We start from the raw sequence: 15,469 nt of genomic DNA on the forward strand, positions 1-15,469 counted from the left end.
CCCCCTGATTGCCCCTAGTTAACCCTTTCACCACTGATCACCGTATAAGTGTTACGGGTGACTCTGGTTAGTTTGTTTTTTATAGCATTTTATATTCAAATCCGGAAGGCAGTGCTTGGTTTTCGGGGTCCCGTACGTGGCTAGGCTCCCAAAAAGTCCCCCACATGTGGTATCCCCGTACTCGGGAGAAGCAGCAGAATTTATTTTGGGGTGTAATTTGACTTCTGCCCATAGCATGTGTGAGCAATATATCATTTAGTGACAACTTTGTGCAAAAAAAAAAAAAAGTTTGTAATATTCCCGCAACTTTTGGCAAAATATAAAATATTCCATGGACTCAACATGCCTCTCAGTAAATAGCTTGGGGTGTCTACTTTCCAAAATGGGGTCATTTGGGGGGGTTTTGTGCTATTTTGGCATTTTATGGCCTTCGAAACTGTGATAGGTAGTGAGGAGTTAAATCAAAAATTTGCACCCTTAGAAATCCTGAAGGTGGTGATTGGTTTTCGGGGTACCGTGCGCGACTAGACTCCCAAAAAGTCCCACACATGTGGTATCCCCGTACTCGGGAGAAGCAGCAGAATGTATTTTGGGGTGTCATTTCACATATGCCCATAGCATGTGTGAGCAATATATCATTTAGTGACAACTTGGTGCAAAAAAAAAAAAGTTTGTAATATTCCCGCAACTTGTGGCAAAATATAAAATATTCCATGGACTCAACATGCCTCTCAGTAAATAGCTTGGGGTGTCTACTTTCCAAAATGGGGTCATTTTGGGGGGTTTTGTGCTATTTTGGCATTTTATGGCCTTCGAAACTGTGATAGGTAGTGAGGAGTTAAATCAAAAATTTGCACCCTTAGAAATCCTGAAGGTGGTGATTGGTTTTCGGGGTGCCGTGCGCGACTAGACTCCCAAAAAGTCCCACACACGTGGTATCGCCATACTCGGGAGAAGTAGCGGAATATATTTTGGGGTGCAATTCCACATATAACCATGGCATGTGTGAGCAATATATCATTTAGTGACAACTTTTTGTAAAAAAAATTTTTTTTTTTTTTTTTTGTCATTATTCAATCCCTTAGGACAAAAAAAATAAATATTCAATGGGCTCAACATACCCATCAGCAATTTCCTTGGGGTGTCTACTTTCCAAAATGGGGTCATTTGGGGGGGATTTGTACTGCCCTGCCATTTTAGCACCTCAAGAAATGAGATCGGCAGTCATAAATTAAAAGCTGTGTAAATTCCAGAAAATGTACTCTAGTTTGTAGACGCTATAACTTTTGCGCAAACCAAAAAATATACGCTTATTGACATTTTTTTTTACTAAAGACATGTGGCTGAATAAATTTTGCCCTCAATGTATGACTAAAATTTAGTTTATTCGATTTTTCTTATAACAAAAAGAAGAAAATATCTTTTTTTTTCAAAATTTTCGCTCTTTTTCCATTTATATCGCAAAAAAAAAAAATCGCAGAGGCAATCAAATACCATCAAAAGAAAGCTCTATTTGTGGGAAGAAAAGGACGCAAATTTCGTTTGGGTGCAATATTGCATGACCGCGCAATTACCAGTTAAAGCAGCGCAGTGCGAAATTGCAAAAAGACCTCTGGTCCTTAAGGTGTTTATTGGTCCGGAGCTGAAGTGGTTAAATAAAATGAAATTTGTGCCATCAATTTGATTTGATTTTTTGCACCTCGAAACTCCCAATTTTGTTTCTTGGTATTTCTCTGACTATAGTTAGGGGAAGTGGTGCCTGCAGAGAACTCTCTGGCCTCTGGTATTAAATGGATTATTTTTTCCACAGATAGTACTGGCTTCTCGTATACATGAATAGATATGGTGACAAAGGAATGCCCATAGACTTTAACAGGGAGATGGAATGCCCATTGAGAATAATGGATATGTGGGGTCACCTCTCCTACACCCGGAGGACAGACCCGGCTAAGGTGAGACTATACTGTACACCTGACCTGGCGCAGCACAGCCCTCGGAGTCCAGGCAGCCCCGATCCCCCATGGAGCCGCTCTCCAGACACTCATCGCTAACATTCTCCGTGACACCTGTAAACAAAGTCACACTTCCGCTCAGTCTTCCTGTCGCACGCTGATTGGATACAAAGATGGATCAATCCTGAAACACGTTATGGACACACCCCCGCCCGCTGCTGTCGGACGTGACCCTCGACGTATACGGTCCTCCACTAGTAGAGTGCGACATCTATCGGCAGCTCCTCCTCATGACAGCTTGTGCGGTTGTGTATGAAAAAGGCGGTGTTTGCTGGGTGTTGTAGTGTCACAGTGTTCTCGTACTACCCACCCTCCGCTGTGTACAGGGCCGCCTGAACTACAACTCCCAGAAACCCTCGCGCTTCCATGAGCACCGGATCTAGTAGGTGTGAAGGGCCGGGGTCAGGGGGCGGAGCGGTGAGCTGTGTTGCTATGTGAGCGTCCCTATGTATGTATGTATGTATGTATGTATGTGTGTATGGTGGTTATCACATCTCCATGACTACGTGCTTCTACAATGTTGTCATAGTTTTATATCACAGTCTGTGTTGTAGAGTGGACCTCTGGCTGCTTTTTGTTTCTGTGTGTTGCCACTGGGGAGATTTCCCCTCACTTCTTCTGTGGTCACCAGGACATGGTGGGCAGATCCCTATGATACTTTATATTCAATTTTTTGAAGGATGGACCGCTGCCATACTTTTCTTGTGGTGTCCCCGTTAGGGAGATTCACCCCCACTTCCTCAGTCACCAGCCCATGAAAAGAGCAGCTTCTCTCTAGAGGGGAGCTGGCCTCCTGAGGAATTTGTACTTTGCCATTGCTGATGTCTCCTTTTCACAATGCTAATTGCCTGGCTGTCATGCTAATACTTTGCCTTCACGGATTTGGTTAGGCTCCATGCATGCTAGCACAAAAGACATTGCTTCTACAGGAGTTTTGTGTTCTGCCTATAGAAGCAGCTCAATGTTATCCTATGTGTCCATACACATGAAGATGATTACAGGCATATTTTGAGATCAACGTTTAGAAGCAGGGGGAAAAAAAAACCCTTCTGATTTGTGCTTTTGATTGGAACTCACTGGGAGAAAAAAAATATGTAAAACTCTCCTAAACTCGTCTAGTCTGTACAAAAAATGCTCTATATGACCGTTTTTTACTCCAAAGAGAACCAACGTTTTTTTTTTTAAGCCCAGTGTGCATGGAGCCTTAGTTTACCCTTTCAGAAAAATGAAAAAGGTCACCTAACACCCTCCCCACCCCCGGTCCTGGCTGTACTTACCTCCGGGGATATTGAGCTGTCAGCGCCCATGCAGCTGGTCCAGCGGTCAAGTGATTTTGTAATCTGGGTTCTTCTCTCTTTTATTTCCACAGTGCTTTCTGCGATGGATCAGAGATGGTGCTGACCAATCAGAATAGCTCTGGTCTGTACTGGAAGTGCTGCCCATAGAAGAGTTGATATTTTAAATCCCTGGACCGGCTGCATGTGCAATGACAGCTCAGGTAACAAAAGGGATGGAAAGGGAACCAATAATGTAAGGTACACAATGGTACCGCCAGGTATTTATCCGCACACTCAGATCGAGTGGGACTCCGTGGCTAAAAGGAGCATGTGTAAAATTGTGCACTATGTCAGGAAGAAGGCACAGTGCCAAGTGCCACACAAGAGAACCCAGGGAAATAATAACCAAAAAATATTTAAATCAAAATACATTTATTAAAAAAACAGACCAATCATTAAAAAGTATGCAAAAATTCTACAGCAAACTAAGGATGAGCTCAGGCATGCTCACAACTAGCATGTGTAGATCTCGCCAGGATGTCAAGCATTGCACAGCGTTAATCACAGGCAGTGAGACATTTCCCGATCTCTGCAGCCGCACATCAGGACACTGTCTCACTGCCTATGATAAGCGCTCTCCGCAGTGCCGACTTCCTGGCAGGCTCTACACATGCTAGTTGTGAATACGCCTGAGCTCATCCTTACACCAAACATTGCAAATAAACAAGATAGTCTGGGGACAAGGACAAATGAAAAACACACACACACACACACACACGACAAAACATGAGACGCCACCCAAAAATGACTCAATAGCACCAATGAGGCACTATAGGGAAGTGCAGATTAGGGTGACTGCATCACCAGCCAGGCATATATCAGATCATAATGAAGGCAACGACCATTGCAATGCTCAAAAAGATATATATACCAGTCCATGGCTGAAAAAAGGCTGCAAGTCAGGAACAGTCCAAAGGATAGAAAGGAGAAGAGAGGGGCAAGGGCTGAAATGAAATCTGTATATTCACAGGTAATTTGAAATCCAAAAGGCTATGAATGGCATGGAAATTACACTATAGCCTGTCAGCTAGTCACTGGGAAAGCACAACGAATGATAGTCTGTTCCCCGATATGTATATAAGAATCAGGATGACAATTGGCATCAGGTCACATAGCAAAAGTCAATGAAGATCTATGAATAAAAGACTCCCTGTCAGCCGGGAGCTGTGAAGGCAGCACTATGCAGCCGAGAACGGCTGATTGAAAACTTCAGTGATCCCTCCTCCTGACTGAATTGCCAAATATGCTGGCTCCAACAAGGATCATTCCCAGAGTATGAGAAGCGGAGAGATGCTACTGGGATGGCTGACTGGCTGCAGTATAAACAAGCCCACTTCCTTGTACTGTGTTCCTAGGATGCAGCCTGCACCATGGACCGGGTAAAGGGAGGTGCTGATACTGGGTACTGTTTGGGATGGCATCTGCCGTTCAAGGGTGGTTACCAGGGCAGTGGGGGGTGCACAGAGTTAGTTCACTTTTATATACTTTTTCTGTGAAGGAGATCCAACAGTGTAATTCCCTTCCCACTGCCGCCTCCCGGCCCTTTAAGAGATTTTAAATGGCGGGAGGCGGGAATTCTGAACACGTGACCTCACATGATTGGAAAGTTCCCGATTGCAAGTATGCATCGGGAGCTTTCTGGTACCCGTTGGTCTCTGTGTTGGGAGAGCGCAGGGTGTACACTCTCAGCACAGAAAGATGTTTAGTAGATAGGGTTGCATATATGCGTGCGGCCAGCGGGAAAAGGTTTAAATGATTGCGATTGTTTTTTTCCCTATAAAAATAACAAACATGTTGTACTTACCTCCTCTGTGCAGTTGGTTTCGCACAGAGCAGCCCAGATCCTCCTCTTCTTGGGTCACGCTTCTGTGATCCTGGCCCCTCCGTCCTGTTAAGTGCCCTCACAGAAAGCAGCTTGCTATGGGGGCACCTGAGCTGAGTCGCAGCTCCCTGTGTCCATTCAGACATGGAACCCTGAATTGGCCAGCCCCGCCCCCCTCTCCCCTGATTGGCTAGCTGACTTTGATTGACAGCAGCGGGAGCCAATGGCACTGCTGCTGTCTCAGCTAATCAGCAAGGAGAATCTCAGATGGCTGAGACATTTGTGGATATTGCCAATGGACAGAGAGGGATCTCAGGTAAGTATTAGGGGGGTACTGGGATGGCTGCTACACACAGAAAGCTTTTTATCATAGAATGCATTAAGATAAAAACCTTCTGTCTTTACAACTCCTTTTAAGGCCTCATGCACTCTGCAGCTCAAAAATGACAGTTTTCCAGGCATTTGACTTTTTTCTGCCTGTAAATGCCTCTGTATGTTAGTATGTTGTATGTTGCACATACTTCTACAATTTATACTTTTATTGAAGTCTTCGGACTGGTTTTTGGTGGTGGGCGGGTCTTGAATTGTGTCGTAATGACATCACTCTGCTCTTTGCAGCATTCTCCTGTGAGTCGAGCGAGGCCCGATGACTTGCCCTGGGAGAGTGTATCTCAACTAGAGCTGCACAATTCTGGCCAAAATGAGAATCACAATTTTTTTGCTTAGAACAAAAATATCACGATTCTCTCATGATTCTCACAGCGTAAAATCTTTCACATTATACAAAAAAATGGGCTACCTTTTAATGGTTATTTTTTATTTATTTTTTTATTCATTAAAGTGTAATTTTTTCCCCAAATATTGCATTTGAACGACTGCTGTGCAAATATAGTGTGGCATAAAATATTGCAACAACCATTTTATTCTCTAGGGCCTCTACGAAAAAAAAAAAAGTGTGTGTGTGTGTGTGTGTGTGTGTGTGTGTGTGTGTGTGTGTGTGTGTGTGTGTGTGTGTGTGTGTGTGTATTGTAACATTGGGGGATGTTTAACTCTGTGGCAGATGCCTTTTCAGTAAGTTCACAGCAAACAGGAACTTTCGTTTAAGGGCATGGTAGCCCACTTTTATTAAAAAGGAACAACATAAAGTTCATACATGCACTTGGTTGCCCACACAGGGGTTCTTCTTTCAAAAAACAATACATGAAAAATGCCAAGCCACCTGGCTCTCTTCAGCAGCACTGCCACCTAGGCTTTACAATTCAGCCCTCTTGGCCATATAACAGGGTTCCCGCACAACTACTGTACCTCTTTTCAGCTTCCTTGCTGCTCAGGCCTTCCACTTCAGGCTCTCATTTGTCTCAGATGCGCACAGCTTTAACACACACAGTGTCTATCTAGAAAGCAGCCCCTCACTGCTCTGATCCTCAGACTTGGGTCTCTGGCTTTCTCTAGTGCACACCTGCACTCTCTGGACTCCTGGAGACCTCCTGTCTCTCTGGGTGGAGCCCAGAACCCTAATCCTAACTTTGCTATAAGCCCAGGACCCACTTGCTCAATCAACCAGCCAGACTCCTGGCTGTTCCAAAAACCCGGTCCCAGGATTGGAGATTCCATCCCACCCATAATGCTATGGAATCTCCAGGCTCCAGGTCCCCAAGTGGATTTTAAAAACTTTGGAGGAAACTGATAAAACACATTCCTCCACATTAAATACTCCTGGAGCCCCTCAACCTGCCTATTTGAGAACCCTGGGCGACAATTACTAGGACAGGAAACTGTACTGTCACATATCCCTCCACCTTGTTTCGAACCAGAGGGCGAAACACATTGTTTCCTTTTGGCACCTATGTGCCAACTACACCTTACAGAAGTCAAACCCTGTCCAACCTCACTTCTCTTAAAGGGGAACTCAACCCACCACTTCCATTGGTGCCTCTCTCTTTGCCCCCCTGTCACTCTGTAATGGGTTTTGAGATCTTCCCGACTCTTCTTCCGGGTGCATTTCCATAAGGACTTTTTCTCCTGAAATTTAAACAGGGTACCCCTGGTCTTTCTACCAACCCTTCTGCATCCACGCTTCAAGTTTCCTGGTTTCCCCAAAACGCTCTCAGTATTACTGTTCTGAGACTGTAGGGGGCCTATTTCTATAGTGTTTATAATGGGAACCCGCCTCTTATTTCTGGTACCTGACTCAGCAGTCACTAATTGTTTACCAGGTTTACCTGTACCTTTGGACACCACATTATCATGTACCATTAACACATTACTTGGTTCATCATTGACAGACATATTCAAACCAACATTAGACCTCTCAATGTTGCACATATCACCAATGCCTTTTTTTTTTAACATTTGCTAGGGCAGAGTCCGCAGAGGGCACCCATACCGGAGGGCCGCCATCACCCACAGGAACCTCACAGGACGTCACCTCACCTGGGTTCACCCACTCTGCAGGCAGCTGTCCTACCACTTGACCTGTTCTGATGCCATCTGTATTTTTATCCACCGGAACAGGCAAGCTCTCGTCTGATCCACATACAATTTTTATCACGCTCCTTGTCCATTCCCCTGTCCCGGGGACTTTATTAGGTTTGTCACCTAAACCAACCATTGGACTGGGGACCCCGGTCTCTTTAACCACCTTTGTTTGAGCCCTGGTCAGGATCTTTGCTGCTTTCAGGTCCACACATGGCCCTTCCACCTCATGTGGTTTTTCTACTGGTGCAGTATATGCGCCCTTCACCGACAACTGACCAGCACCACCCTGAACCATAGCAGCAGAAATGCTTCCCACCTGGCTGTTAGGAGGTGAAACCACAGACATTTTAGGCTCATTTTCCATTTCTCCAAAGTCTGTCTCAAATATTTCTTCTGGACGTAATCCAGCAGCATACGTAGTGGCAACTTTTAACAAAAGTAGTAAATTTAGGAATAAACCATTCCTGTCCTGTTTTTCTTTGCTCTGTATAGCCTGCCATACAGTGCTCCACCTAGAGGTACTCCGCAGTACCAGACCATCAAACTGTGGAGGAGACACACTAGTATAGATTGGCTGTACATCCCAAAGTTCAAGCATCTCTTTTAATGCTTGGGTTAATAACCAGGCCCTTGACTCCAGACCCAAGTCCTTCCTGGGGACTTTCATGACACTGGGAATGCAGAGAGACTCACTTGCTGAGACTTGAAAAGTTGCAACGGTTAACAGAACCTCCTCCCGGCTGGAGGTAAACGCAGCCTGGTGCTCCACCAGAGCGCTGCCAGGTGCTGGACTCATACCCAACTTCTCAGGCTCAACGAACTGCTACAGAACATTACCAGTGACGTCACGTTGACACTCCATGTAAACCTCAGTTTGGTGGGTCACGGACAATGTCTCTGCTGTGCCCTTATTTGGCTCATCCTGCTCACCAGGGTTAACCCCTGCAGCAGCCACCGCGCCCTCAGGTACAAGCTGTTCTGCAGTCTCCCCTGCTGGTACAGCAGAAACCGTGTCCACCTTATTTTTGTGCATAAAAGCCTTATCTATCAGGGAGATAAGATTTTTACTCCAACTATCCCAATCTATTGTATGTGCGCTCCCTTCTGCAGTACTCCTCAGCACCGATCCATCTGCCCAAGGAGACACATAAGAACAGACTGGCTTAGCTGCAGACTCATTACACCAGTCATTGTAAATCATGTCAGACTGTGGTAGCACAGGTTGCAATACACCATATTCACCACCTTTCTCGGCTTGCATTTCATAAACCTCACACACCTTTGCATTTTTCACAGCTTGTGTTCATCCACCATTTACCTGCACATTTTTAGTACTAGCAGCTTGCACTAACACATTACCATTACACAGTACAGTTCCATTCTGTCCCACCAGAGTGACATCGCAGTTGTCCAGGGCAACCTCTGACTACAATACATGAAGTTCCCTGGAGATTCCTGTGGACAACTGTGCTGTCTTACCACCAGTTGCTACAGGCAATGGCCCACTTTTGCCAACCCCAGGTTCTTTCAGAGCAAAAGTTTTCCCAACAGCAGCAAACTTTTCATTAACAGTAACACTTATAGCATTTTTAGCTTTTGCAGGTTGTCCTAGCCCATGGTCAACTTGAGCCTGATAGTCACTAGACACAACACTTTTAGTCACCAACACAGGTTCTATTTGGACTTTGACCCTTGCATTTCCACTGTATAGGGAAAAGTCATTCTCAAGTGCACATTCAGTGGCCCCACTAACTGGAGTCACTCTCACATCGTCATGGACAGTCTCGTAACCAGTCCTTTTATACATGAAATCAGCAGTTCCAGCCATCACTTCATTAAAGACAGTCTTACCCACCGCAGTAGTTGGGGTCACCATCTTCATTTGAGTACGTTGTCTTATGCACCAGTCCTCTGCTGCACTTTTACTGGCCAACTTCCCCTGGTGGCCATGGGAATGAAACTACAGCAGGAATCTCCCACTGTTTAGCACCCCCTGCAGGCACAGCAGGAAACTCCTTGTTGCTAGGGGTGACTGCAAACATATTTTCACAGGAATCTGGGCCTACAGACAAAACTTTTTTCTCAGCAACATTATCTCCAGTCTTATTCCATAACCTAGGGCAAGAAAACACACCATGCCCCAGCTGGCCACATTCCAGGCATGGCACTGGACGATTATTTTCCAAAGCGATTCTCTCCTGGTGATTCCCAGCTGGCCGGAATGCACAGGCCTCTTTGTGGGGACGCTGAACCAAATCTCTACTGCAGCTCCTTTCAGGCATAAATTTCACTCTGGTTGCTATGGGAGACCGCGCTCTCCCAGCAGAACTTTGCTGGCTCTCTCCAACATGATATATGGGCTCCTCCTTAAGCCACTTTCCACGATCCTTATTAGACATAGCCCATGGTACACAAACAGCCCGACTGGCTTCCTCTGCTTTGCTATGGGCAACCACTCTCATTCTCAGCCTTTGATCAGCCTCTCTCCTTGCATATAGCATGGGCTTCTCTCTGCTGGATCCCGTCTCATGCTGTGACACATTCACATCTTTCACAATAGCTGTTTTAACTGCAGCAGCTTTGCCAGTGGCAACAACAGCCCTCTTCCAGTTATGAACATCCAGCGGCTTTCCCCTTGCACTGAGGGTTGGCTTGCTTTCCTCTGTAGCTTGGTTAATTCCTGCCAGGCGCCGCTTGCACCAATCCACTGCAGATTCAAATGCTGGTGGACTCTCCATAACAGCAGTCACCTGTGCACTCATTGCACCAGTGTTGCTAGGGACAACCCCAGCCCCTTTTCTCCTTGATAAACTCTGATCAGGCATGTATGGGGCTCGTTCGGGCGGTAACAACCCCTCCAACCACAGAGCTCTGTCTCTCATTTCAGCAAACCTTGCTTCTTTTAGGAGCTTTGACCGCCCCATACTTAGGGACTCCAGAACAACTTTACATAGTCCAGGAAAATTAAAGTGTCTCTTTAAAGCAAGTTGCTTTTCTCTTCATGCAAGCTTTCCTCACCTGCACAGTGCACACACAGATTGTGCTGTCTCATGCACACAAACACAGTTCATAGCAGGAAAAAAAATTTTTTACTTTTCATTCACAGGTACACCACCTGCAACAAGCAATGCTTTTTGCCTGGCTGCACTTCCACACACAGCCAATAGTTCCTGACTTGAACTTACTGTGGAGCAAGGACGCGGATTCCACCATCTTGTGCCTGCATTCTCCACCACTTGTAACATTGGGGGGATGTTTAACTCTGTGGCAGATGCCTTTTCAGTAAGTTCACAGCGAACAGGAACTTTCGTTTTAAGGGCATGGTAGCCCACTTTTATTAAAAAGGAACAACATAAAGTTCATACATGCACTTGGTTGCCCACACAGGGGTTCTTCTTCCAAAAAACAATACATGAAAAATGCCAAGCCACCTGGCTCTCTTCAGCAGCACTGCCACCTAGGCTTTACAATTCAGCCCTCTTGGCCATATAACAGGGTTCCTGCACAACTACTGTACCTCTTTTCAGCTTTCTTGCTGCTCAGGCCTTCCACTTCAGGCTCTCATTTGTCTCAGATGCGCACAGCTTTAACACACACAGTGTCTATCTAGAAAGCAGCCCCTCACTGCTCTGATCCTCAGACTTGGGTCTCTGGCTTTCTCTAGTGCACACCTGCACTCTCTGGACTCCTGGAGACCTCCTGTCTCTCTAGGTCAGTGGTGTCCAAACTACGGCCCTCCAGCTGTTGCAGAACTACACATCCCATGAGGCATTGTAAAACTCTGACATTCAAAGACATGACTATGCATGATGGGGATTGTAGTTCCTGAACAACTGGAGGGCCGTAGTTTGGACACCCCTGCTCTAGGTGGAGCCCAGAACCATAATCCTAACTTTGCTATAAGCCCAGGACCCACCTGCTTAATCAACCAGCCAGACTCCTGGCTGTTCCAAAAACCCGGTCCCAGGATTGGAGATTCCATCCCACCCATAACGCTATGGCAGAGGTGTCCAAACTACGGCCCTCCAGCTGTTGCAGAACTACACATCCCATGAGGCATTGTAAAACTCTGACATTCAAAGACATGACTAGGCATGATGGGGATTGTAGTTCCTGAACAACTGGAGGGCTGTAGTTTGGACACCCCTGCGCTATGGAATCTCCAGGCTCCAGGTCCCCAAGTGGATTTTACAAACTTTGGAGGAAACTGATAAAACAGATTCCTCCACATTAAATACTCCTGGAGCCCCTCAACCTGCCTATTTGAGAACCCTGGGCGACAATTACTAGGACAGGGAACTGTACTGTCTATGTGTATATATATATATATATATATATATATATATATATATAATGTAATGTTTGGGGGTTCTAAGTAATTTTCTAGCAAAAAAAATGATTTTAACTTGAAACCAAAAAATGTCAGAAAAAGGTTTAAGTGGTTAAACTTCCCTCATTTTCTCATGTATTCCTTTTGATCTAAAGGACAAATTGTTACAATGTTTATACTTTAACGTTTCACTGCTAAAGAATGTGATTTTTGGCAGACTGCCCATTTTTTTTTCCTTTCTTTTGAAGGCTGTCGGCTTTAGCAGAGCAGAGAGAATTCTCTGCAGAGAAAGAATCGGGAAACACTTTTTTTCAAGATTGCAACGGTTAAAAAATTGCGATAACGATTCTTGGCAATTAATCGTGCAGCTTTAATCTCAACCCAAAACCACGTTCAGTGCAAAGAGGATTTTCCTTTTAGTAAATAACCCCCATTGTTTATTTTTATCTCTCAGAGCAGAGAACTGCTCTGCACTTGTTACATGAAATGCTGGATTTACCACTTGCCTTCTGGGCACTTTCACCCCCCTCCTGCCCATGCCACACTTTAAATGACAATTGCGCGGTCATGCTACACTGTAACCATGTGAAAATTGTATTATTTTCTTCACACAAATAGAGCTTTCTTTTGGTGGTATTTAATCACTGTTGGGTTTTTTATTTTTTTACAAAAAAAAAAGACTGAAAATGTTGAAAAAATAAAAAGTTTTTCTCAGTTTCTGTCAGTAAATTTTGTAAATAAGTATTTTTTTCTCCTTCACTCATGTGCGCCGATGAGGCAGCACTGATGGGCACTGATAGGCTGCACTGATGAGGTGGCACTAATATGCCGCACTGATAGGTGGCACTTGTGTGCACTGATAGGGGGCCCTGTTGGCGGCATTGATGGGTGGCACTGATGGGCAGCAATGATGGCCAGCACTGACTGGCATCACTAATGGGCACTGATTTCTGGCACTGGTGGCGCTGTATTGTAATTAGGGCACTGATGATCAGTTCTCTGATTACATGTCTGAATGTCCCCTGCAAGGAGATGCCTCTGATCGTCTCTCCTTGCCACACACTCTGTCAGTGTGAGACAATTAAGGCCAATTACTGGCATTTCCGTGTTTTACATGTGACCGACTGTGATTGGACACAGCCGATCACATGGTTAAAGAGCCAAGGCCATGGGTCTTCACAGAGATCGGGGACACACCGTGTCCTAGCATGGATCATGCTCTGCTGGGGTTTTTCGCCTTCCTCTTGATCAACTGTGGGTATAGAATTGGGTATATGGGATTGTATGATATTATTATTTTTTTTTTTTGTGGTTGAACTAGATAAACTTCATATGATGTCATCCCAGAACGAGAGCCGCACCGCCCCTCCGTCATTTGGCAGTGGATGGGGGCGGCAAGTGGTTAAGATTGTGAGGCGGGAGGGTTGAATCGAGATCACAATCTTTTTAACGATTAATCATGCAGCTTTAATCTGGAACATGTAGTGAGGGGTGTTTGCCCTCCTGCCCACCCCTTGCCCCGGTCCTGGTCACTTGGATTTTTCTGAGAAAACTCCACTCACTCATATATTAGGTGGTATATTGTGTTCTGCACTACCAGTAATATGTAATAGATCATTGTTTTATTAATCTTTTTTTAGGAGAAGAAAATCCTCCCTATATGTCTGGATATGATTACAACATGGAAGAGCACAGCATGGCTACAGGAACAGAGAGTGAAACATCCTCCAATACTAGTACATGCAGAACAGTGGTAGACAGGCAGAAATGAATGAAAAGGTGGAAAATGGTGATCATAAAACTGACCTTGGGAAAGAGAACTACAATGGACAAAAGAGATATATCTGTAGTCAGTGCGGGAAAAGTTTCACCCGGAAATTTTCTCTTATTGTCCATCAGCGAGTCCATACAGGAGAGAAACTCTTCATGTGTACACAGTGTGGGAAGAGGTTCAGTCTCAAGTCTTCCATGGTCCGACACCTGAGGATCCACATCCCAAAGACCGGGAACTTCATATGTCCAGATTGTGGCAAATGCTTTCTTCGCTATTCCAGCCTTTTTCAGCACCAGAAAGTCCATAAAAGAGATAGACAGTATAAATGCTGTGAGTATGAGAAGAGTTTTGTTCAAACATCAGAACTCGTGGTCCGTCAGAGGATACACGGAAGAAAGGGACATTCTGAAAGAAGTTCTAATGTCGTGGAGCAAGTCCCCATCCTCCACAAAGCAGAGGAATCTAATGTGTGCAAGAAAGGCTTTAGAAGGAGCAATTCCCTTATCAGACACCAGAGGAGACACATCGGTGAGGAAAAAGTATATTGGCTTTAAAGTCACTTCCTACCAGAAATCAATGGCTTTATATTTTACACATCCAGCAAGTAACAACGCAAATGTTTTTAGGATTTGTTCATACCAAGCATGCAGGGACTGCCAAGCACAGTCCCAGTGCAAGACAAGGTAAAAATCCAGTTTCCTTTAGTGCCCAGGGTGTGCGCTGGAAAAAAAAAAACTGCATGCAGCTGGTTGCGACACAAACTACTGCATCCCAATGCCACTGTGTAAAAAGAGCTTTATGAAATGTAATTTAGACATTTTAATAAAGTTTGCAAAAAAAAAAAAAGATAAATGGTAGTGTGCACAGTATTGGCACATCTGCACTCTTCCTGCCAGCACACACCAGCAGCTGTGTAGTCAGCATGGCTGTCTGGAGTTAAGGAGCCCTTAAAGGCTAACTTCATCTTTTGCACGTTGCGGGTCTGACATGGTGCTATTTGTCCCACCCGCACCCTTCCCCTTCAGCCACTGACACTTTTGAAATTGGCCCAGATGGGCGGGGCTCCACCTCCACAGCCGCCTCATTCAGTCACAGAGGTCTGTACACAGATGCAACAGGTACATGTATAACAGATATTGTAACCGGTAGAGATTTAATGCTGGGTGGGTGAAGTCTAATGAGTATTTACAGATAATAGTTCCCTAATAGGGTCTCATCTCTCACGATTGACAGCTGGCAGTGAGTGAATCCTTGGCCAATAGCCTGCTAATGGCTATAGCAGTAAAGGCAAACCTTGGCACCGCAGATGTTTTGGAACTACATTTCCCATGATGCTCATGCATGGCTGTAGTGAAGTTGAGCATGGGAAATATAGTTCCAAAACATCTAGGGTGCCAAGGTTTGTTATCAATGGGCTATAGAATCCATCTACTGCCTGTTGTCAATCACATTGAGAGAGTGAACCTGATGAGGAAAAAGCCAACAACGTCCTTAACAATCAGTGATAGATGGGAAGGGGAGTAGGGAAGCGACAGCAAAATATGCCACCTGCTACATTGCATACAGAGACAGGCAATCTGCCTGTCTCTGTACACCAGCTTATACTTGGCCTTAACCCCTTGGCACTGGCTCTCTCGTCAGCCCTTTAAGGGGTTTGGAATGCTTGAAGGTGGGGCGTGGCTTGTGACCATGTGACTGCCGTTATTGGCTGTCATG

General features: G+C 45.1%; 2 protein-coding genes across 2 annotated transcripts in view; one reads left to right on the top strand and one right to left on the bottom strand.

Annotated features, from left to right (window-relative positions):
- The window catches only part of LOC143960218 (hydroxymethylglutaryl-CoA lyase, mitochondrial-like), a 40,590-nt gene extending 38,443 nt beyond the window's left edge, over nt 1-2,147 (bottom strand). The window contains exon 1 of the mRNA XM_077468551.1: nt 1,972-2,147. Coding sequence (XP_077324677.1) covers nt 1,972-2,054 — 83 coding nt within the window. The 5' untranslated portion in view covers nt 2,055-2,147. The remainder of the gene's footprint in view (nt 1-1,971) is intronic.
- A 79-nt stretch (nt 2,148-2,226) lies between these two features.
- LOC143960217 (uncharacterized) overlaps nt 2,227-15,469 on the top strand; it is a 57,673-nt gene continuing 44,430 nt past the window's right edge. The window contains exons 1-3 of the mRNA XM_077468548.1: nt 2,227-2,446; nt 3,382-3,510; nt 13,620-14,281. Of these exons, the coding sequence (XP_077324674.1) occupies nt 13,720-14,281 (562 nt within the window). The 5' untranslated portion in view covers nt 2,227-2,446; nt 3,382-3,510; nt 13,620-13,719. The remainder of the gene's footprint in view (nt 2,447-3,381; nt 3,511-13,619; nt 14,282-15,469) is intronic.

Source organism: Lithobates pipiens, unplaced genomic scaffold, assembly GCF_037356315.1.
Source record: "Lithobates pipiens isolate NorthernLeopardFrog02 unplaced genomic scaffold, aLitPip1_a1.2 Scaffold_8, whole genome shotgun sequence".
Taxonomy (NCBI): domain Eukaryota; kingdom Metazoa; phylum Chordata; class Amphibia; order Anura; family Ranidae; genus Lithobates; species Lithobates pipiens.